Source organism: Heterodontus francisci, chromosome 7, assembly GCF_036365525.1.
Source record: "Heterodontus francisci isolate sHetFra1 chromosome 7, sHetFra1.hap1, whole genome shotgun sequence".
Classification (NCBI taxonomy): Eukaryota; Metazoa; Chordata; class Chondrichthyes; order Heterodontiformes; family Heterodontidae; genus Heterodontus; species Heterodontus francisci.
In genome coordinates this window covers 11,604,867-11,620,350 of record NC_090377.1, presented here as the reverse complement: position 1 = coordinate 11,620,350, position 15,484 = coordinate 11,604,867, and the positions used below count along the sequence as shown (strand labels likewise).

The 15,484-nt window shown below is 49.0% G+C and overlaps 1 protein-coding gene across 3 annotated transcripts in view; it reads left to right on the top strand.

Annotated features, from left to right (window-relative positions):
• Positions 1–14,921, top strand: part of tmem198ab (transmembrane protein 198ab) — a 152,065-nt gene extending 137,144 nt beyond the window's left edge. For all 3 annotated transcript variants that reach the window (XM_068034790.1, XM_068034792.1, XM_068034791.1), the window contains one exon: positions 6,626–14,921. In XM_068034790.1, the coding sequence (XP_067890891.1) occupies positions 6,626–6,772 (147 nt within the window). In that variant the 3' untranslated portion in view covers positions 6,773–14,921. The remainder of the gene's footprint in view (positions 1–6,625) is intronic.
• The last annotated feature ends 563 nt before the right edge of the window (positions 14,922–15,484 follow it).

The window sequence follows — 15,484 nt, the reverse complement described above, 5'->3', positions numbered from 1 at the left end:
GACTCGGGCCGCATTTTGTGGCCTCCATTTTGAAAGCTCCAGGAATACATGCTGACCAGAGCTGGCAAGGCTTAGGCCGAGAGAAGGCTTGTGCCTTCCCGCACAGGGAGAACTAGCCTGCAGCAACTGACCAATGGGGTCAGTGTAGAAGAACACGATTGTCCCCCTGAGTGAGAGTTTAAGAACATACAACCAACAAATTAGGAATCGGGGGTCAGCGGAACCAGTCAGTGTAAAGTACATGTCAGTTCGTCAACCGAAGGCATTTTACTCTTGAACTCAAGCACCCGGAGAATCTTACAGCACAGAAGGAGGCCATTCATCCCATTGTGCCTGTACTGGCTCTTTGAAAGAGCTATCCAATTAGTCCCACTCCCCCCTGCTCTATCCCCAGAGCCCTGTAAATTTTTCCCCATCAAGTATTTATCCAATTCCCTTTTGAAAGTTACTATTGAATCTGCTTCCACCGCCCTTTCAGGCAGTGCATTCCAGATCACAACAACTCGCTGAGTAGAAAAAATTCTCATCTCCCCCTCTGGTTACTTTGCCAATTATTTAAATCTTAAAAAGGATTCACTTCCCCTTCGCTGATTCAAATATACTCCTGATCGTGTAGAGGGAGCTTTACTCTGTATCTTACCCCTTTTTTTTCTTTCTTTTTAAGGAAGCCTTTATACCCCATGCCCCTTTTATACATTATTTGTCAAGGGGGGCATTTATTCCCCAGGCCCCCCTTTTATATACATTTTATAAATAAATAACTTTATTCAAATTGAATAAATAAAACAAAACTTCAAATTAAAATAGCATTCTCGGCATCGATGATGCACTCCAGCCCCTGCGGTGCCCAGCGGTTGCGGAACGCCTCAAGCGTACCGGCGGGCACTGCATCTCCTTCTCCAGGGACAACTGGGTGCAAACGTAACCACGGAATAGGGGCAGGCAATCAGGGTGGACGGACCCCCCCCCCCCCCCCCGATGGTCCGCAGTCGGGGCCTGTGAATTGTCACCTTGGACAGGCCCAGGAGCAGACCGACGAGGAGATCCTCCTCCCGGCCCAAGCCCCTCCGCACCAGGTGCCCAAAGATCAGGAGTGTGGGGCTGAAGTGCAGCCAGAACTTGAGGAGCAGCGCCTTTAAATACTCAAATAGGGGCTGCAACCTCGCACACTCCGTATATACATGGAACACCGACACGTCCAGGCCGCAAAATTTACAGGCAGCAGTCAGTGAACCTAATTAAAAGTCTATTGCATGGGACTGCCCTGCCCTGCCCTGGGAGTATGTCAGTACTTACAGGGTATCCCTGGGAGTGTGTCAGTATCTGCAGGGGGTCTTGGGGAGTGTGTTAGTATCTGCAGGGGGTCCCTGGGAGTGTGTCAGTATCTACAGGAGGTCCTGGGAGTGTGTCAGCATTTACAGGGGGTCCCGGGGACTGTGTCAATATTTTCAGGGGATCCCTGGGAGTGTGACAGTATTTACAGAGGGTCCTTGGGAGTGTGTCAGTATTTACAGGGGGTCTCGGGGAGTTTGTCAGTATCTACAGGGGGTCCCTGGGAGTGTGTCAGTATCTACAGGGGGTCCCGGGGAGTTTGTCAGTATCTACAGGGGAACCCAGGGAGTGTGTCAGTATTTACAGGGGGTCCCTGGGAGTGTGTCAGTATTTACAGGGGGGCTCTGGGGGTGTGTCAGTATTTACGGGGGGTCCCTGGGAGTGTGTCAGTATTTACAGGGGGTCTTGGGGTGTGTGTCAGTATCTACAGGCGAACCCTAGGAGTGTGTCAGTATTTACAGGGGGTCTTGGGGTGTGTATCAGTATCTACAGGCGAACCCTAGGAGTGTGTCAGTATTTACAGGGGGGATCTGGGAGTGTGTCAGTATTTACAGGGGGTCCCTGGGAGTGTGTCAGTATTTACAGGGGGTCCCTGGGAGTGTGTCAGTATTTACAGGGGGGCCCTGGGAGTGTGTCAGTATTTACAGGGGGTCCCTGGGGGTGTGTCAGTATTTACTGGGGGGATCTGGGGGGGGGGGCCGTATTTACTGGGGGGAATCTCGGAGTGTGTCAGTATTTACTGGCGGGAATCTGGGAGTGTGTCAGTATTTACTGGTGGAATCTGGGAGTGTGTCAGTATTTATTGGGGGAATCTGGGAGTGTGTCAGTATTTACAGGGGGTCCCCGGGAGTGTGTCAGTATTTACAGGGGGGCTCTGGGAGTGTGTCAATATTTACAGGGGGTCCCTGGGAGTGTGTCAGTATTTACAGGGGGGATCTGGGTGTGTGTCAGTATTTACAGGGGTTCCCGGGAGTGTGTCAGTATTTACAGGGGTTCTCGGGAGTGTGTCAGTATTTACAGGGGTTCTCGGGAGTGTGTCAGTATTTACAGGGGGTCCTCGGTAGTGTGTCAGTATTTACAGGGAGGTCCTCGGGAGTGTGTCAGTATTTACAGGGGGTTCTCGGGAGTGTGTCAGTATTTACAGGAGGGTCCTCGGGAGTGTGTCAGTATTTACAGGAGGGTCCTCGGGAGTGTGTCAGTATTTACAGGGAGTCCTCGGGAGTGTGTCAGTATTTACAGGAGGGTCCTCGGGAGTGTGTCAGTATTTACAGGGGGTCCTCGGGAGTGTGTCAGTATTTACAGGAGGGTCCCCGGGAGAGTGTCAGTATTTACAGGAGGGTCCTCGGGAGTGTGTCAGTATTTACAGGGGGTCCTCGGGAGTGTGTCAGTATTTACAGGAGGGTCCCCGGGAGTGTGTCAGTATTTAAAGGGGGGCTCTGGGAGTGTGTCAATATTTACAGGGGGTCCCTGGGAGTGTGTCAGTATTTACAGGGGGTCCCTGGGAGTGTGTCAGTATTTACAGGGGGGCTCTGGGGGTGTGTCAGTATTTACTGGGGGGATCTGGGAGTGTGTCAGTATTTACTGGGGGGATCTGGGAGTGTCAGTATTTACAGGGGGTCCCTGGGAGTGTGTCAGTATTTACTGGGGGGGATCTGGGTGCGTGTCGGTATTTACAGGGGGTCCCTTGGTGTGGTCGGTATTTACAGGGACTCCCTGGGAGTGTGTCAGTATTTACAGGGGGTCCCTGGGCGTGTGTCAGTATTTACTGGGGGTCCCTGGCTGTGTGTCAGTATTTACAGAGGGTCCCTGGGAGTGTGTCAGTATTTACTGGGGGTCCCTGGGTGTGTGTCGGTATTTACAGAGGGTCCCTGGGAGTGTGTCAGTATTTACAGGGGGTCCTCGGGAGTGTGTCAGTATTTACAGGGGGTCTTGGGGTGTGTGTCAGTATCTACAGGCGAACCCTAGGAGTGTGTCAGTATTTACAGGGGGTCTTGGGGTGTGTATCAGTATCTACAGGCGAACCCTAGGAGTGTGTCAGTATTTACAGGGGGGATCTGGGAGTGTGTCAGTATTTACAGGGGGTCCCTGGGGGTGTGTCAGTATTTACTGGGGGGATCTGGGGGTGTGTCAGTATTTACAAGGGGGATCTGGGGGGGGGGCCGTATTTACTGGGGGGAATCTCGGAGTGTGTCAGTATTTACTGGCGGGAATCTGGGAGTGTGTCAGTATTTACTGGTGGAATCTGGGAGTGTGTCAGTATTTACTGGGGGAATCTGGGAGTGTGTCAGTATTTACAGGGGGTCCCCGGGAGTGTGTCAGTATTTACAGGGGGGCTCTGGGAGTGTGTCAATATTTACAGGGGGTCCCTGGGAGTGTGTCAGTATTTACAGGGGGGATCTGGGTGTGTGTCAGTATTTACAGGGGTTCTCGGGAGTGTGTCAGTATTTACAGGGGTTCTCGGGAGTGTGTCAGTATTTACAGGGGGTCCTCGGTAGTGTGTCAGTATTTACAGGGAGGTCCTCGGGAGTGTGTCAGTATTTACAGGGGGTCCTCGGGAGTGTGTCAGTATTTACAGGGGGTCCCTGGGAGTGTGTCAGTATTTACTGGGGGTCCCTGTCAGTGTGACCGTATTTACTGGGGGTCCCTGGGTGTGTGTCGGTATTTACAGGGGGTCCTCGGGAGTGTGTCCGTATTTACTGGGGGGATCTGGGGGTGTGTCAGTATTTACAGGGGGTCCCTGGCTGTGTGTCGGTATTTACAGGAGGGTCCTAGGGAGTGTGTCAATATTAACAGGGGGTCCTCGGGAGTGTGTCAGTATTTACAGGGGGGTCCCCGGGAGTGTGTCAGTATTTACAGGGGGGTCCTCGGGTGTGTGTCAGTATTTACAGGGGTTCTCGGGAGTGTGTCAGTATTTACAGGGGGTCCTCGGGAGTGTGTCAGTATTTACAGGGGGGTCCTCGGGTGTGTGTCAGTATTTACAGGGGTTCTCGGGAGTGTGTCAGTATTTACAGGGGTTCTCGGGAGTGTGTCAGTATTTACAGGGGGTCCTCGGTAGTGTGTCAGTATTTACAGGAGGGTCCTCGGGAGTGTGTCAGTATTTACAGGGGGTCCTCGGGAGTGTGTCAGTATTTACAGGGGTTCTCGGGAGTGTGTCAGTATTTACAGGGGTTCTCGGGAGTGTGTCAGTATTTACAGGAGGGTCCTCGGGAGTGTGTCAGTATTTACAGGGGGTCCTCGGGAGTGTGTCAGTATTTACAGGAGGTCCTCGGAAGTGTGTCAGTATTTACAGGGGGGTCCTCGGGAGTGTGTCAGTATTTACAGGAGGGTCCTCGGGAGTGTGTCAGTATTTACAGGGGGTCCTCGGGAGTGTGTCAGTATTTACAGGAGGGTCCTCGGGGAGTGTGTCAGTATTTACAGGAGGGTCCTCGGGAGTGTGTCAGTATTTACAGGGGTTCTCGGGAGTGTGTCAGTATTTACAGGGGGTCCTCGGAAGTGTGTCAGTATTTACAGGAGGGTCCTCGGGAGTGTGTCAGTATTTACAGGGGGTCCTCGGGAGTGTGTCAGTATTTACAGGAGGGTCCTTGGGAGAGTGTCAGTATTCACAGGGGGGTCCTCGGGAGTGTGTCAGTATTTACAGGGGGTCCTCGGGAGTGTGTCAGTATTTACAGGAGGGTCCTCGGGAGTGTGTCAGTATTTACAGGAGGGTCCTCGGGAGAGTGTCAGTATTCACAGGGGGGTCCTCGGGAGTGTGTCAGTATTTACAGGGGGTCCTCGGGAGTGTGTCAGTATTTACAGGAGGGTCCTCGGGAGTGTGTCAGTATTTACAGGGGTTCTCGGGAGTGTGTCAGTATTTACAGGAGGGTCCTCGGGAGTGTGTCAGTATTTACAGGGGTTCTCGGGAGTGTGTCAGTATTTACAGGGGGTCCTCGGTAGTGTGTCAGTATTTACAGTGAGGTCCTCGGGAGTGTGTCAGTATTTACAGGGGGGTCCTCGGGAGTGTGTCAGTATTTACAGGGGGTCCTCGGGAGTGTGTCAGTATTTACAGGAGGGTCCTCGGGAGAGTGTCAGTATTCACAGGGGGTCCTCGGGAGTGTGTCAGTATTTACAGGGGGTCCTCGGGAGAGTGTCAGTATTTACAGGAGGGTCCTCGGGAGTGTGTCAGTATTTACAGGAGGGTCCTCGGGAGTGTGTCAGTATTTACAGGAGGGTCCTCGGGAGTGTGTCAGTATTTACAGGAGGGTCCTCGGGAGTGTGTCAGTATTTATAGGAGGGTCCTCGGGAGTGTGTCAGTATTTACAGGAGGGTCCTCGGGAGTGTGTCAGTATTTACAGGAGGGTCCTCGGGAGAGTGTCAGTATTTACAGGGGGTCCCCGGAGTTTGTCATGCCCCGGACATGATAATTTATAAGATTTATCTGATAAAACATTTGATGCATCCTTGCCATTCGAGAATCCATTGGAGTTTGGACAGGAGATTCCTTGAGTCTCCCGAAATTCAAGATTTATATCCTGGACCCTGCTGCAAGCAATGCCTGGAAAAGGCATTAATTCTATATTTTTTTCACTTTCATTGAAAGTTATATATTAGAGTCATAGAGTTAATTCTGGCACAGAAGGAGATCATTCAGCAGAAGGAGATCATGCCTCTGGCAGAGGTCACATGATAAAAACCTCCAGGAATCAGCCCACCTACAGTTGGCAAGCCTCATGTGAGCAGATGACTTCTTCTGTGTTGTGTCGGGGATCTGTTATTTCCTATTTGTTTATTTTATAAAACATCACGCTAACACCAGGGTGGCCATCACCTGTGGCTCAATGGGTGGCACTCTCACCTCTGAGTCAAAAGGTTGTGGGTTTAAGTCCCACTCCAGAGACTCGAGTGCGAAAATCATGGCTGACCCTCCAGTGCAGTACTGAGGGAGAGCTGCACTGTTGGAGGTGCCATAATGTGGATGAGACATTAAACCCAGGGCCCGTCTGCCCTCGCAGGTGGATGTAAAAGATCCCAAGGCCACTATTTTGAAGAAGAGCAGGGGAGTTCTCCCCGGTGTCCCAGCCAATATTTATCCCTCTACCAACATCACAAAAACAGATTACCTGGTCATTATCTCATTGCTATTTGTGGGAACTTGCTGTGCGTAAATTGGGTGCTGCTATTCCTGCATTACGACAGTCAGGACACATCATAAAGAAAGTACTTCATGGGCTGTAAGTGTCCTGTGGCCGATCAAGACGCTATAGAAATGCAAGTGCTTATCTTTTTATTTGTCACTTCTCTGTTTCTTGTCCCTCAGAGCTACATTCAGAATTTTCGAGACCGCCAGACCGGGGGAGCCTCCTCTGGCGGATTCAGCGTAAGCGCGCAGACCATGATCGATGTAGACTACGACTGCGGCTCCACCGTACCCCTCACAGCTTCCGCCCCAGCTGTCCGCGTGTGAGGCCACACGGAAGAGGAGGCAGAAAAAAAGAATTCTCGCTGTCGGTGCCGCATTAAAGGAGGGAAGGGAGTGAGTGCAGTGAGATAAAAAAAACATAAATCTTGCCACAAAAACACAATCGATGTGAACCTTTCATCAGCAAAAAAAGTAATATATACATATATATCTGTCTGACACGATTGAAAGCGGGCTAGGATTTTGCCTCTTCCCCGCCGTTGCTCCCTTTGGACGTTTCTGAAAAGCAGACGCAAATTTACGCAGGCTGTTCGGGCCTACCAATTCCTGAAACAAAAACCTGAGCAGAGAAGAATGGTGATGGATCTCATAACTCAATAGATCCTTTTTTTTTACAAGGTCTACGTTTTAATCCATTGTGGGTGGCGGATGTTTTACAGAACAAAGCAAGAAAATAAATAGCGTTGAGCGTAAAAAATTCGCAGAGAGAGAAAACGAGTCCGGATTGGGGGTCGATGCTACAGGCTTTCATTTTGCTCCACTGTCTCCCCGTCTCTCGCTCCTTACCCCATAATGGAGAAGACTGCGAGTACGTGGCACAGATACCAGAACGGAGGAGATTCCCCGATAAGGCAACACCTTCCAACACTTCATTCAGCCTGTAACTCCCCTCCGACACCCAAACCCCCAGTAACTCGAAGGGAATGAGGGACCTCCGATGGACATTCCCAGTCACTGTCGCCAGGCGGAGTTTTTTTGCATGTTACCAAGCCATGTGTGTGTGCGTGTGGAGGGAAATGTGCCTGTAAATATGAACTGTTAAACGTGAATCTTTTTATTTGGTCACATTTTTTAAAAATGGTAGTGGCCTGGCATTAGGAGAGAACGTGGGGCTATCTCTGCCATATTAAGCCATCTGTATAAATATTGACTTTATGTTTCTGTAGCCATCAGAAGGCAGCATGGTTGAATCTGCCTCCCGTTACTGTGTCCAGCGAGGATCAAAGATTTTGACTCGGGTTACATCTCACAAGGATTGCCCTGGATTCTCCAGGAATTAAAGATTATTCTGTCGGGTAATCATCTTATGAAACAAAACCCAGGAGAAAATAATCGTAGGGCAAGTTTATTTTTTTAAAAATGGGTGTTGGTTTCTCATTTTTTGGTTTGATTTTGTTTATTAGTTCTGAAAATATTGGAAATTGGGGAGTTGGCAGTGTTGTAGGGATTTTGATGGATGGTTCAGAATCATCCAATTGGTTAACAAAGAGTCTGTTCGATTTGTAATTGGCTGTGGGTAACTGAGAAGATTGACCAATAGCAGGCAGTGTAGGGGAGCAGAGAGGTCAGAGGTGGAAGGTCGTGGGATGACATCTCCGGAAATACATGCAAGGAGAATTGGCAACCCCTATCTTTAATGCAATCTAATTGGAGAACTGGAGGTAGCTTCCCATGTGTATGCATGTGCGTGTGTGCACGCGTGAGTATGCATGTGTGTGTGTGTGTTTGAGTGTGCGTGCATGCGCGCACATGTGGACCTGTGTAAGTGTGTGTATGGGTGTATGTGTGTGTACATGTGTGTGTGTGTATTGTGTCCTTTAAGATGGCGGGATCTACCGAACTCCCACCCCTGCTCCCTGCATTTAGTAATCTCAGTGTCCAACTACAGCAACAAGTTCTTGCATTTATATAGCACCTTCACCATAGTAAAATGTCCCAAGGCGCTTCACAGGAGTCATTATCCAAAGAAATATGACACCGAGCCACGTAAGGAGATATTGGGTCAAGTGTGTTAGGTTTTTAAGGAGCATGTTGAAGGAGGAGAGAGAGGCAGAGAGGGAATTCCAGAGCTTAGGGTCCAGGCAGCTGAAGGCACGGCCGCCAATGGTGGAGCGATGGAAATCGGGGATGCTCGAGAGGCCAGAATTGGAGGAGTGCAGAGATCCTGGAGAGTTGTAGGGCTGGAGGAGGTTACAGAGATAGGGAGGGGTCAAGGCCATGACCAGGAAGGAGGTTGGTATTTGGCAACAAGGATGGGGGAGTTTATAATCGAAGTGTTACTGGACACGTCCTCCAGAATCAAGCCGGATAAGGTTCTGCCATTTTGTCTGTAATTCCAATTTTTTCCCCCTATTTCCCCACCTTCCAAAGCTGGCACCTATAGCTCTGCGGGTGTTATATTATAAATTTAATAATAAGTAAATAACATTTTCACACTTCTTTTAAATGGTCTTAAATGAATACTTTGCATCTGTCTTTACCAAGGAAGAAGATGCAACCCAGGCCACGATGAAAGAGGAGGTAATTAGACACTAAGAAGGATTTAAAATTGATAAGGAGGACGTATTAGGCTGTCTATATTTAAAGTTGATAATGCACCAAGACCAGATGAAATGCATCCAAGGATGCTGAGGGAAGTGAGAGTGGAAATGGCAGAGGCATTGGCCATAATTTTTCAGTCTTCCCTAGACTCAGGGGTGGTGCCAGAGGACTGGAGAAGAGAAGACTGAGAGGTGATTTGATAGAGGTATTCAAAATCATGAGGGGTCTGGACAGAGCAGATAGAGAGAAACTGTTCCCACTGTGAAAGGATCGAGAATGAAAGGGCACAGATTTAAAGTATTTGATAAGAGAAGCAAAAGTGACATGAGGGAAAACTTTTCACGCACCCTTTATTCGATATTGTCTCTCCATGTTCTTCCTACCGAAATGAATCACTTCACATTTCTCTGCCTGAGAATGTGGTGGAGGCAGGTTTTCAATTGAAACATTTAAAATGGAATTAGACTGTTATCTGAACAGAAAAATGTGCAGGGTTATGGGGAGCAGGCAGGGGAATGGCATTAGGTGAATTGCTCATTCGGAGAGCAGGTGCAGACACGATGGGCCGAATGGCCTCCTTCTGTGCTGTAACAATTCTGTGATTCTGTTCATGGGATCGTGCGGTGAGCAAATTGGCTCCCTCATTTCCTATATTACAACAATGACTACATTGGCTGTAAGGCGCTTTGGGACGTCTTGAGATAATGAAAGGCGCTATATAAATGCAAGTTCATTGATGCCTGGGGGAAAGTATCTCAGTTGGAGGTTTAAGCCATCATCTGTGAACTGACCTGAGTGGGTAGACTTAGTGAAATCTAGAACATACGTAGTAGGACCGTGGGGTTGCCAATCTCTGGTTGGAGATATTCTGGAATATTCTGCCACATGACTTCCCTCTGCCCATGACGTTGCTTCTTGATTTGTCCTCTCTTGATCTCCAAATATCACACGGACACTGGGGGTGTGCGGTGAGATTTTCTTGTATCTCACAGAACAGAAGGCGGCTATTCAGCCCATCGTCCCCCTGCCGGCTCTTTGAAGGAGCTGTCCAATTAGTCGAATTCTCCCCACGTTCTTTCCCAAATAGCCTATCGTGTGTGGGATTCCAGGAAAACAGTAAAAACTTGCCGTTAGACCCTTCCTCACCATCCTCTCCCCAGGGGCCACCTCCCGCACAAGTGAGCGATTTCCAACGTTGGCCGCAATCTGCAGGGTCTCTGAGCCTCCAGCAAGTGATTGTGAAGGGCAACACGAGGACATAAGAAACAGGAGCAGGAGGAGGCCATTCGGCCCCTCAAGCCTGCCCCACCATTTAACGAGATCATGGCTGATCTGGATCATAATTCCATTGACCTGCCTTCGTTCCGTGACCCAGAATCCCCTGACCCAACAAAAATCTATCAATTTCAGTTCCGAAATTTTCAGTTGACCTCCAGCCTCAACAGATTTTTAGGGGAGGGAGTTCCAGATTTCCGCTACCCTTTCTGTAAAGAAGTGCTTCCTGCCATCACCCCCGAATGGTCTAGCTCTAATTTTAAGGTTATGCTCCCTTGTTCTAGAGTCTTCTACCAGAGGAAAGAGTTTCTCTCTATCCCATCAAATCCTTTAATCATTTTAAACCTTTAGGGTTTTCCAACCCTCCACCATTGTCCTGGACTGTCGAGAGAGTAAAGGACACATGCTGACAGCAAAAAATACTCAGGAGAAAAAAAAATGATGGAGATGGGGGGTAAATTTAAAACATTGCGAGCTTTTCTCTCTCTTTCTTTCAATAATTTTAATGATTATAAAAATATTGTTGAGTGTAGGGTTAAGACCCTTTGACCAGGTGGTACAGTTGGAGGCAGGAAATCATGTGACGAAATCTCCAGGGAAACATGCAGCAAGGGTTGTCAACCTCTCTCCCCACTCCCCCATGTCACCCCTTTTAATCTTAAATTTTACTCCAGTCACTAAATGCAGCAACTTACTTTCCTCAGATCGCCAGTTCAACAGGGGAGGGGTCTAAAGATCATTTATTAAATAATTATTTTCATGAACTTTACGCAAAGGCATTTTTAAAAAGTTACAGGTAGCAAACCACAGCCAGCTTTGAAGTGTCAGCTCACATTATCTGCTCAAAGCCGACACTGGGTTTGAACCACATAACTTTCTGACGCAGGAGGTGAGGGTATCGCTCAGCCCTACTGACAATAGGGACAGGCAGAAGGAATTGACAGAAGCCTCAGGATTGGTGTAGGCCTCATTTACAGGATCGGTGTAGGCCTCAGACAGACAGGATTGGTGTAGGTCTCAGACAGACAGGCCTGGTGTAGGCCTCAGACAGACAGGATTGGTGTCGGCCTCAGACAGACAAGCCTGGTGTAGGCCTCAGACAGACAGGATTGGTGTAGGCCTCAGACAGACAAGCCTGGTGTAGGCCTCAGACAGACAGGATTGGTGTAGGCCTCAGACAGACAGGATTGGTGTAGGCCTCAGGTAGACAGGATCAGTGTAAGCCTCAGGTAGACAGGCCTGGTGTAGGCCTCAGACAGACAAGCCTGGTGTAGGCCTCAGACAGACAGGATTGGTGTAGGCCTCAGACAGACAGGATTGGTGTAGGCCTCAGGTAGACAGGATCGGTGTAGGCCTCAGACAGACAGGATTGGTGTAGGCCTCAGGTAGACAGGATTGGTGTAGACCTCAGACAGACAGGATTGGTGTAGGCCTCAGGTAGACAGGCCTGGTGTAGGCCTCAGACAGACAGGATTGGTGTAGGCCTCAGGTAGACAGGATTGGTGTAGACCTCAGGTAGACAGGATCAGTGTAGGCCTCAGGTAGACAGGATCGGTGTAGGCCTCAGGTAGACAGGATCGGTGTAGGCCTCAGACAGACAGGATTGGTGTAGGCCTCAGGTAGACAGGCCTGGTGTAGGCCTCAGACAGACAGGATTGGTGTAGGCCTCAGGTAGACAGGATTGGTGTAGACCTCAGGTAGACAGGGTCAGTGTAGGCCTCTGACAGACAGGCCTGGTGTAGGCCTCAGACAGACAGGCCTGGTGTAGGCCTCAGACAGACAGGATTGGTGTAGGCCTCAGACAGACAGGATTGGTGTAGGCCTCAGAGAGACAGGCCTGGTATAGGCCTCAGGCAGACAGGCCTGGTGTAGGCCTCAGACAGACAGGATTGGTGTAGGCTTCAGACAGACAGGCCTGGTGTCGACCTCAGACAGACAGGATTGGTGTAGGCCTCAGACAGACAGGATTGGTGTAGGCCTCAGAGAGACAGGATTGGTGTAGGCCTCGGGTAGACAGGATCGGTGTAGGCCTTAAATTTTTAATTCCTTAAGCGACAGCTTTTTAAAAAAAAAAATTCACTAAGAATCCCAGCTCAGGTTGTTGAAGGAAATGGTTGGAGTAAATGCAAATGGCGGGTTTAATTGTCCTAAAGTGAGCATGTGCTTTCATTCCCAGGCATGGCATCTGCAGCATTTAGCCCATAAAACACGCGGCAGAGAAAGAAAATATAATAAACAATGCATTCGGATATCTCAGGTCAAGAGGGCACAGGGTCAAGATGGGCAAGTTTAAAGATACCAGAATTTACAAGAACAATATCAGAACTGAGAGGTTGTAATTCTCAGGAAAGATTGAACAGGCTGGGGTTCTTTTCTCTCGGAAAGAGAAGGCTGAAGGGTGACCTGATAGAAGTTTTAAAATTATGAAGGGGTTTGATAGGGTAGATTTAGACAAAAAGTTTCTACATGTCGGGGAGACCAGAATAGGGGCTATAAATATAAAACAGTCACTAATAAATCCAATAGGGAATTCAGGAGAAACTTCTTGTCCCAGAGAGTGGTGAGAATGTGGAACCTGAGACCACAGAGAGGAGTTGAGGTGAATAGTATCGATACATTTAAAGGGAAGTTGGATAAACACATGAGGGAGAAAAGAATAAAAGGAAGTGCTGATCAGGTGAGATGAAGGATTTGGAGGAGGCTCATGTGGAGCATAAACACCTGCACGGACCAGTTGGGCGCTGTGCTGTAAATACTATTTCTTTTTATTCATTCATGGGATGTGAACGTCGCTGGCCAGGCGAGCCTTTATTGCCCATCCAAAATTGCCCTTGAGAAGGTGGTGATGAGCTGCCTTCTTGAACCGCTGCAGTCCATGTGGGGTAGGTACACCCACAGTGCTGTTGGGAAGGGAGTTCCAGGGTTTTGACCCAGCGACAGTGAAGGAACGGCGATATAGTTCCAAGTCAGGATGGTGTGTGACTTGGAGGGGAACTTGCAGGTGGTGGTGTTCCCATGCATCTGCTGCCCTTGTCCTTCTAGTTGGTAGAGGTTACAGGTTTGGAAGGTGCTGTCGAAGGAGCCTTGGCGCGTTGCTGCAGTGCATCTTGTAGATGGTACACACTGCCGCCCCTGTGCGTCGGTGGTGGAGGGAGTGAATGTTTGTAGATGGGGTGCCAATCAAGCGGGCTGTTTTGTCTAGGATGGTGTCAAGCTTTTTGAGTGTTGTTGGAGCTGCACCCATCCAGGCAAGTGGAGAGTATTCCATCACACTCCTGACTTGTGCCTTGTAGATGGTGGACAGGCTTTGGGGAGTCAGGAGGTGAGTTACTCGCCACAGGATTCCTAGCCTCTGACCTGCTCTTGTAGCCACGGCATTAATGTGGCTTCTTTACACAGAGAGTGTTAAACTGCTTGAATATGGTGTAACGCAGGATTGCTAAGGGCAAGACACTGGACCCGTTCACCGTAGGGCTAGCATCACCCCTCCCCCCTCACATTTCCTCCCCTCACACCCACCTCTGAATTATAAGGTTCAAGTCCTACTCCAGAGACTTGATCACATTATCCAGGCTGACGCTCCCAGTGCAGGACTGAGGGAGTGCTGCACAGTCAGAGGTGCCATCTTTCAGATGAGACATTAAACCAAGGCCTCGTCTGCCGTCTCAGGTGGATGTAAAATATCCCATGGCCACTATTTCAATGAAGAGCAGGGGAGTGCCTCCGTAGTTATCTGGTCATTAACACATTGCTGTTTGTGGGATCTTGCTGTGTGCAAACTGGCTGCTGTGTTTCCTACATTACAACAGTGACTACATTTCAAAAGTACTTCATTGGCTGTAAAGCACTTTGGGATGTCCTATATAAATGCAAGCTGTGGTCAGAGAATTGAGAGTGAGGGGAAGGGGTGGTTACATTTCTGGCAACAGATTAAAGGGGTGTGGTGTCTCACTGAGGGGGCGGGGTTACCCTCCATAGCCAATGCCTGACTGTGTTGGAATGCATCATAGTGCATGACATCATCAAGATGTGCATGTTTTGGTGCAACCTTCGTTTCCCAGCCTCTTGCACTTTTCTTTTAGCCAAACACATTACCTTTAAGACTGTGCGTGTTAAGGGTCAAGGTTTGGGTTTGTTGAGTTAGGCTGGGAGAGAAGTTGGCCACTGAAGGATTTGGGATTTAGGGAGACGGGAGCAGGGATCTCCTGAGGGCCAGTCTACCGTGGAATAGTGTACTGTACACGTGTGTGTACTATACGCGTATGTGCATATACTGTGCACATAATGTATGGGGGAATGGGATACAATGCTGGTGTGTGTGCGTGTGTATGTAACAGTCAGCAGGTTCGCTCCCTGTAGTTCAGTACGTGGACACACATTGGTGGCGGCTCTTCCTGTCTTGCTCCAGTTTGCTTTTCTATGTAGAGAGAACGCGTGTCTTGTCACCATCTCTCCTTTACTTTGATTGTACAAGCAGCATGTTCCGTGTTGAAGGCGTGTTGTTCTGATTTTGACATGCTGACCTTCCCCTGTCAACGTGTTCGAGTTTCAGTTTCTTTCGGATGTGCCAAAATATTGGAATTAGTGATAAAATATTAGCTAAGTGTTCATTAAAAAAAAATATTTATTTGAACTCTGCAGTGCTCTTGTTGTTTGTCCCGATTGATGACATCTTAAGCTGCGGTTTTAACCTGTGTGAGCAGGGTGGGTATGTGGGAAGGTTCAAGCGACGAGCATGCACGGCCAAGACTGTAAGGTGGAAGCCCTAGGGGACATTTTACCTCCCTGGCCCTTCCCACCATCTCCCAGGTGAGTCTCCCGCCTAATCCCTGCGGGAATCTTTATGCGGTCAGCTTTGGGAGCGGGATTTCGATTGCAGGCTGGGAATGGGGTTGAGAGACTGCCACTTTGGCTGTGGGAACGACCAGGGTGCATCGACGATATCTACACTTCAGATAACCAGGAGGTGAAAGATAGAACTGGAGCCAATCTTTACATACTTGTAAGCTTTTATTTACAGAGACACTCATTACAAGCATGCATCTCCAAATCCAACAACCACAGTTTGGTCATGCTCCTATTAATAGGAGCACAAGTGAATCTCCAGTTAATGCCCACAGCTGAATTCAATTGAACACTCAGTTAAGATGCAATTAACGA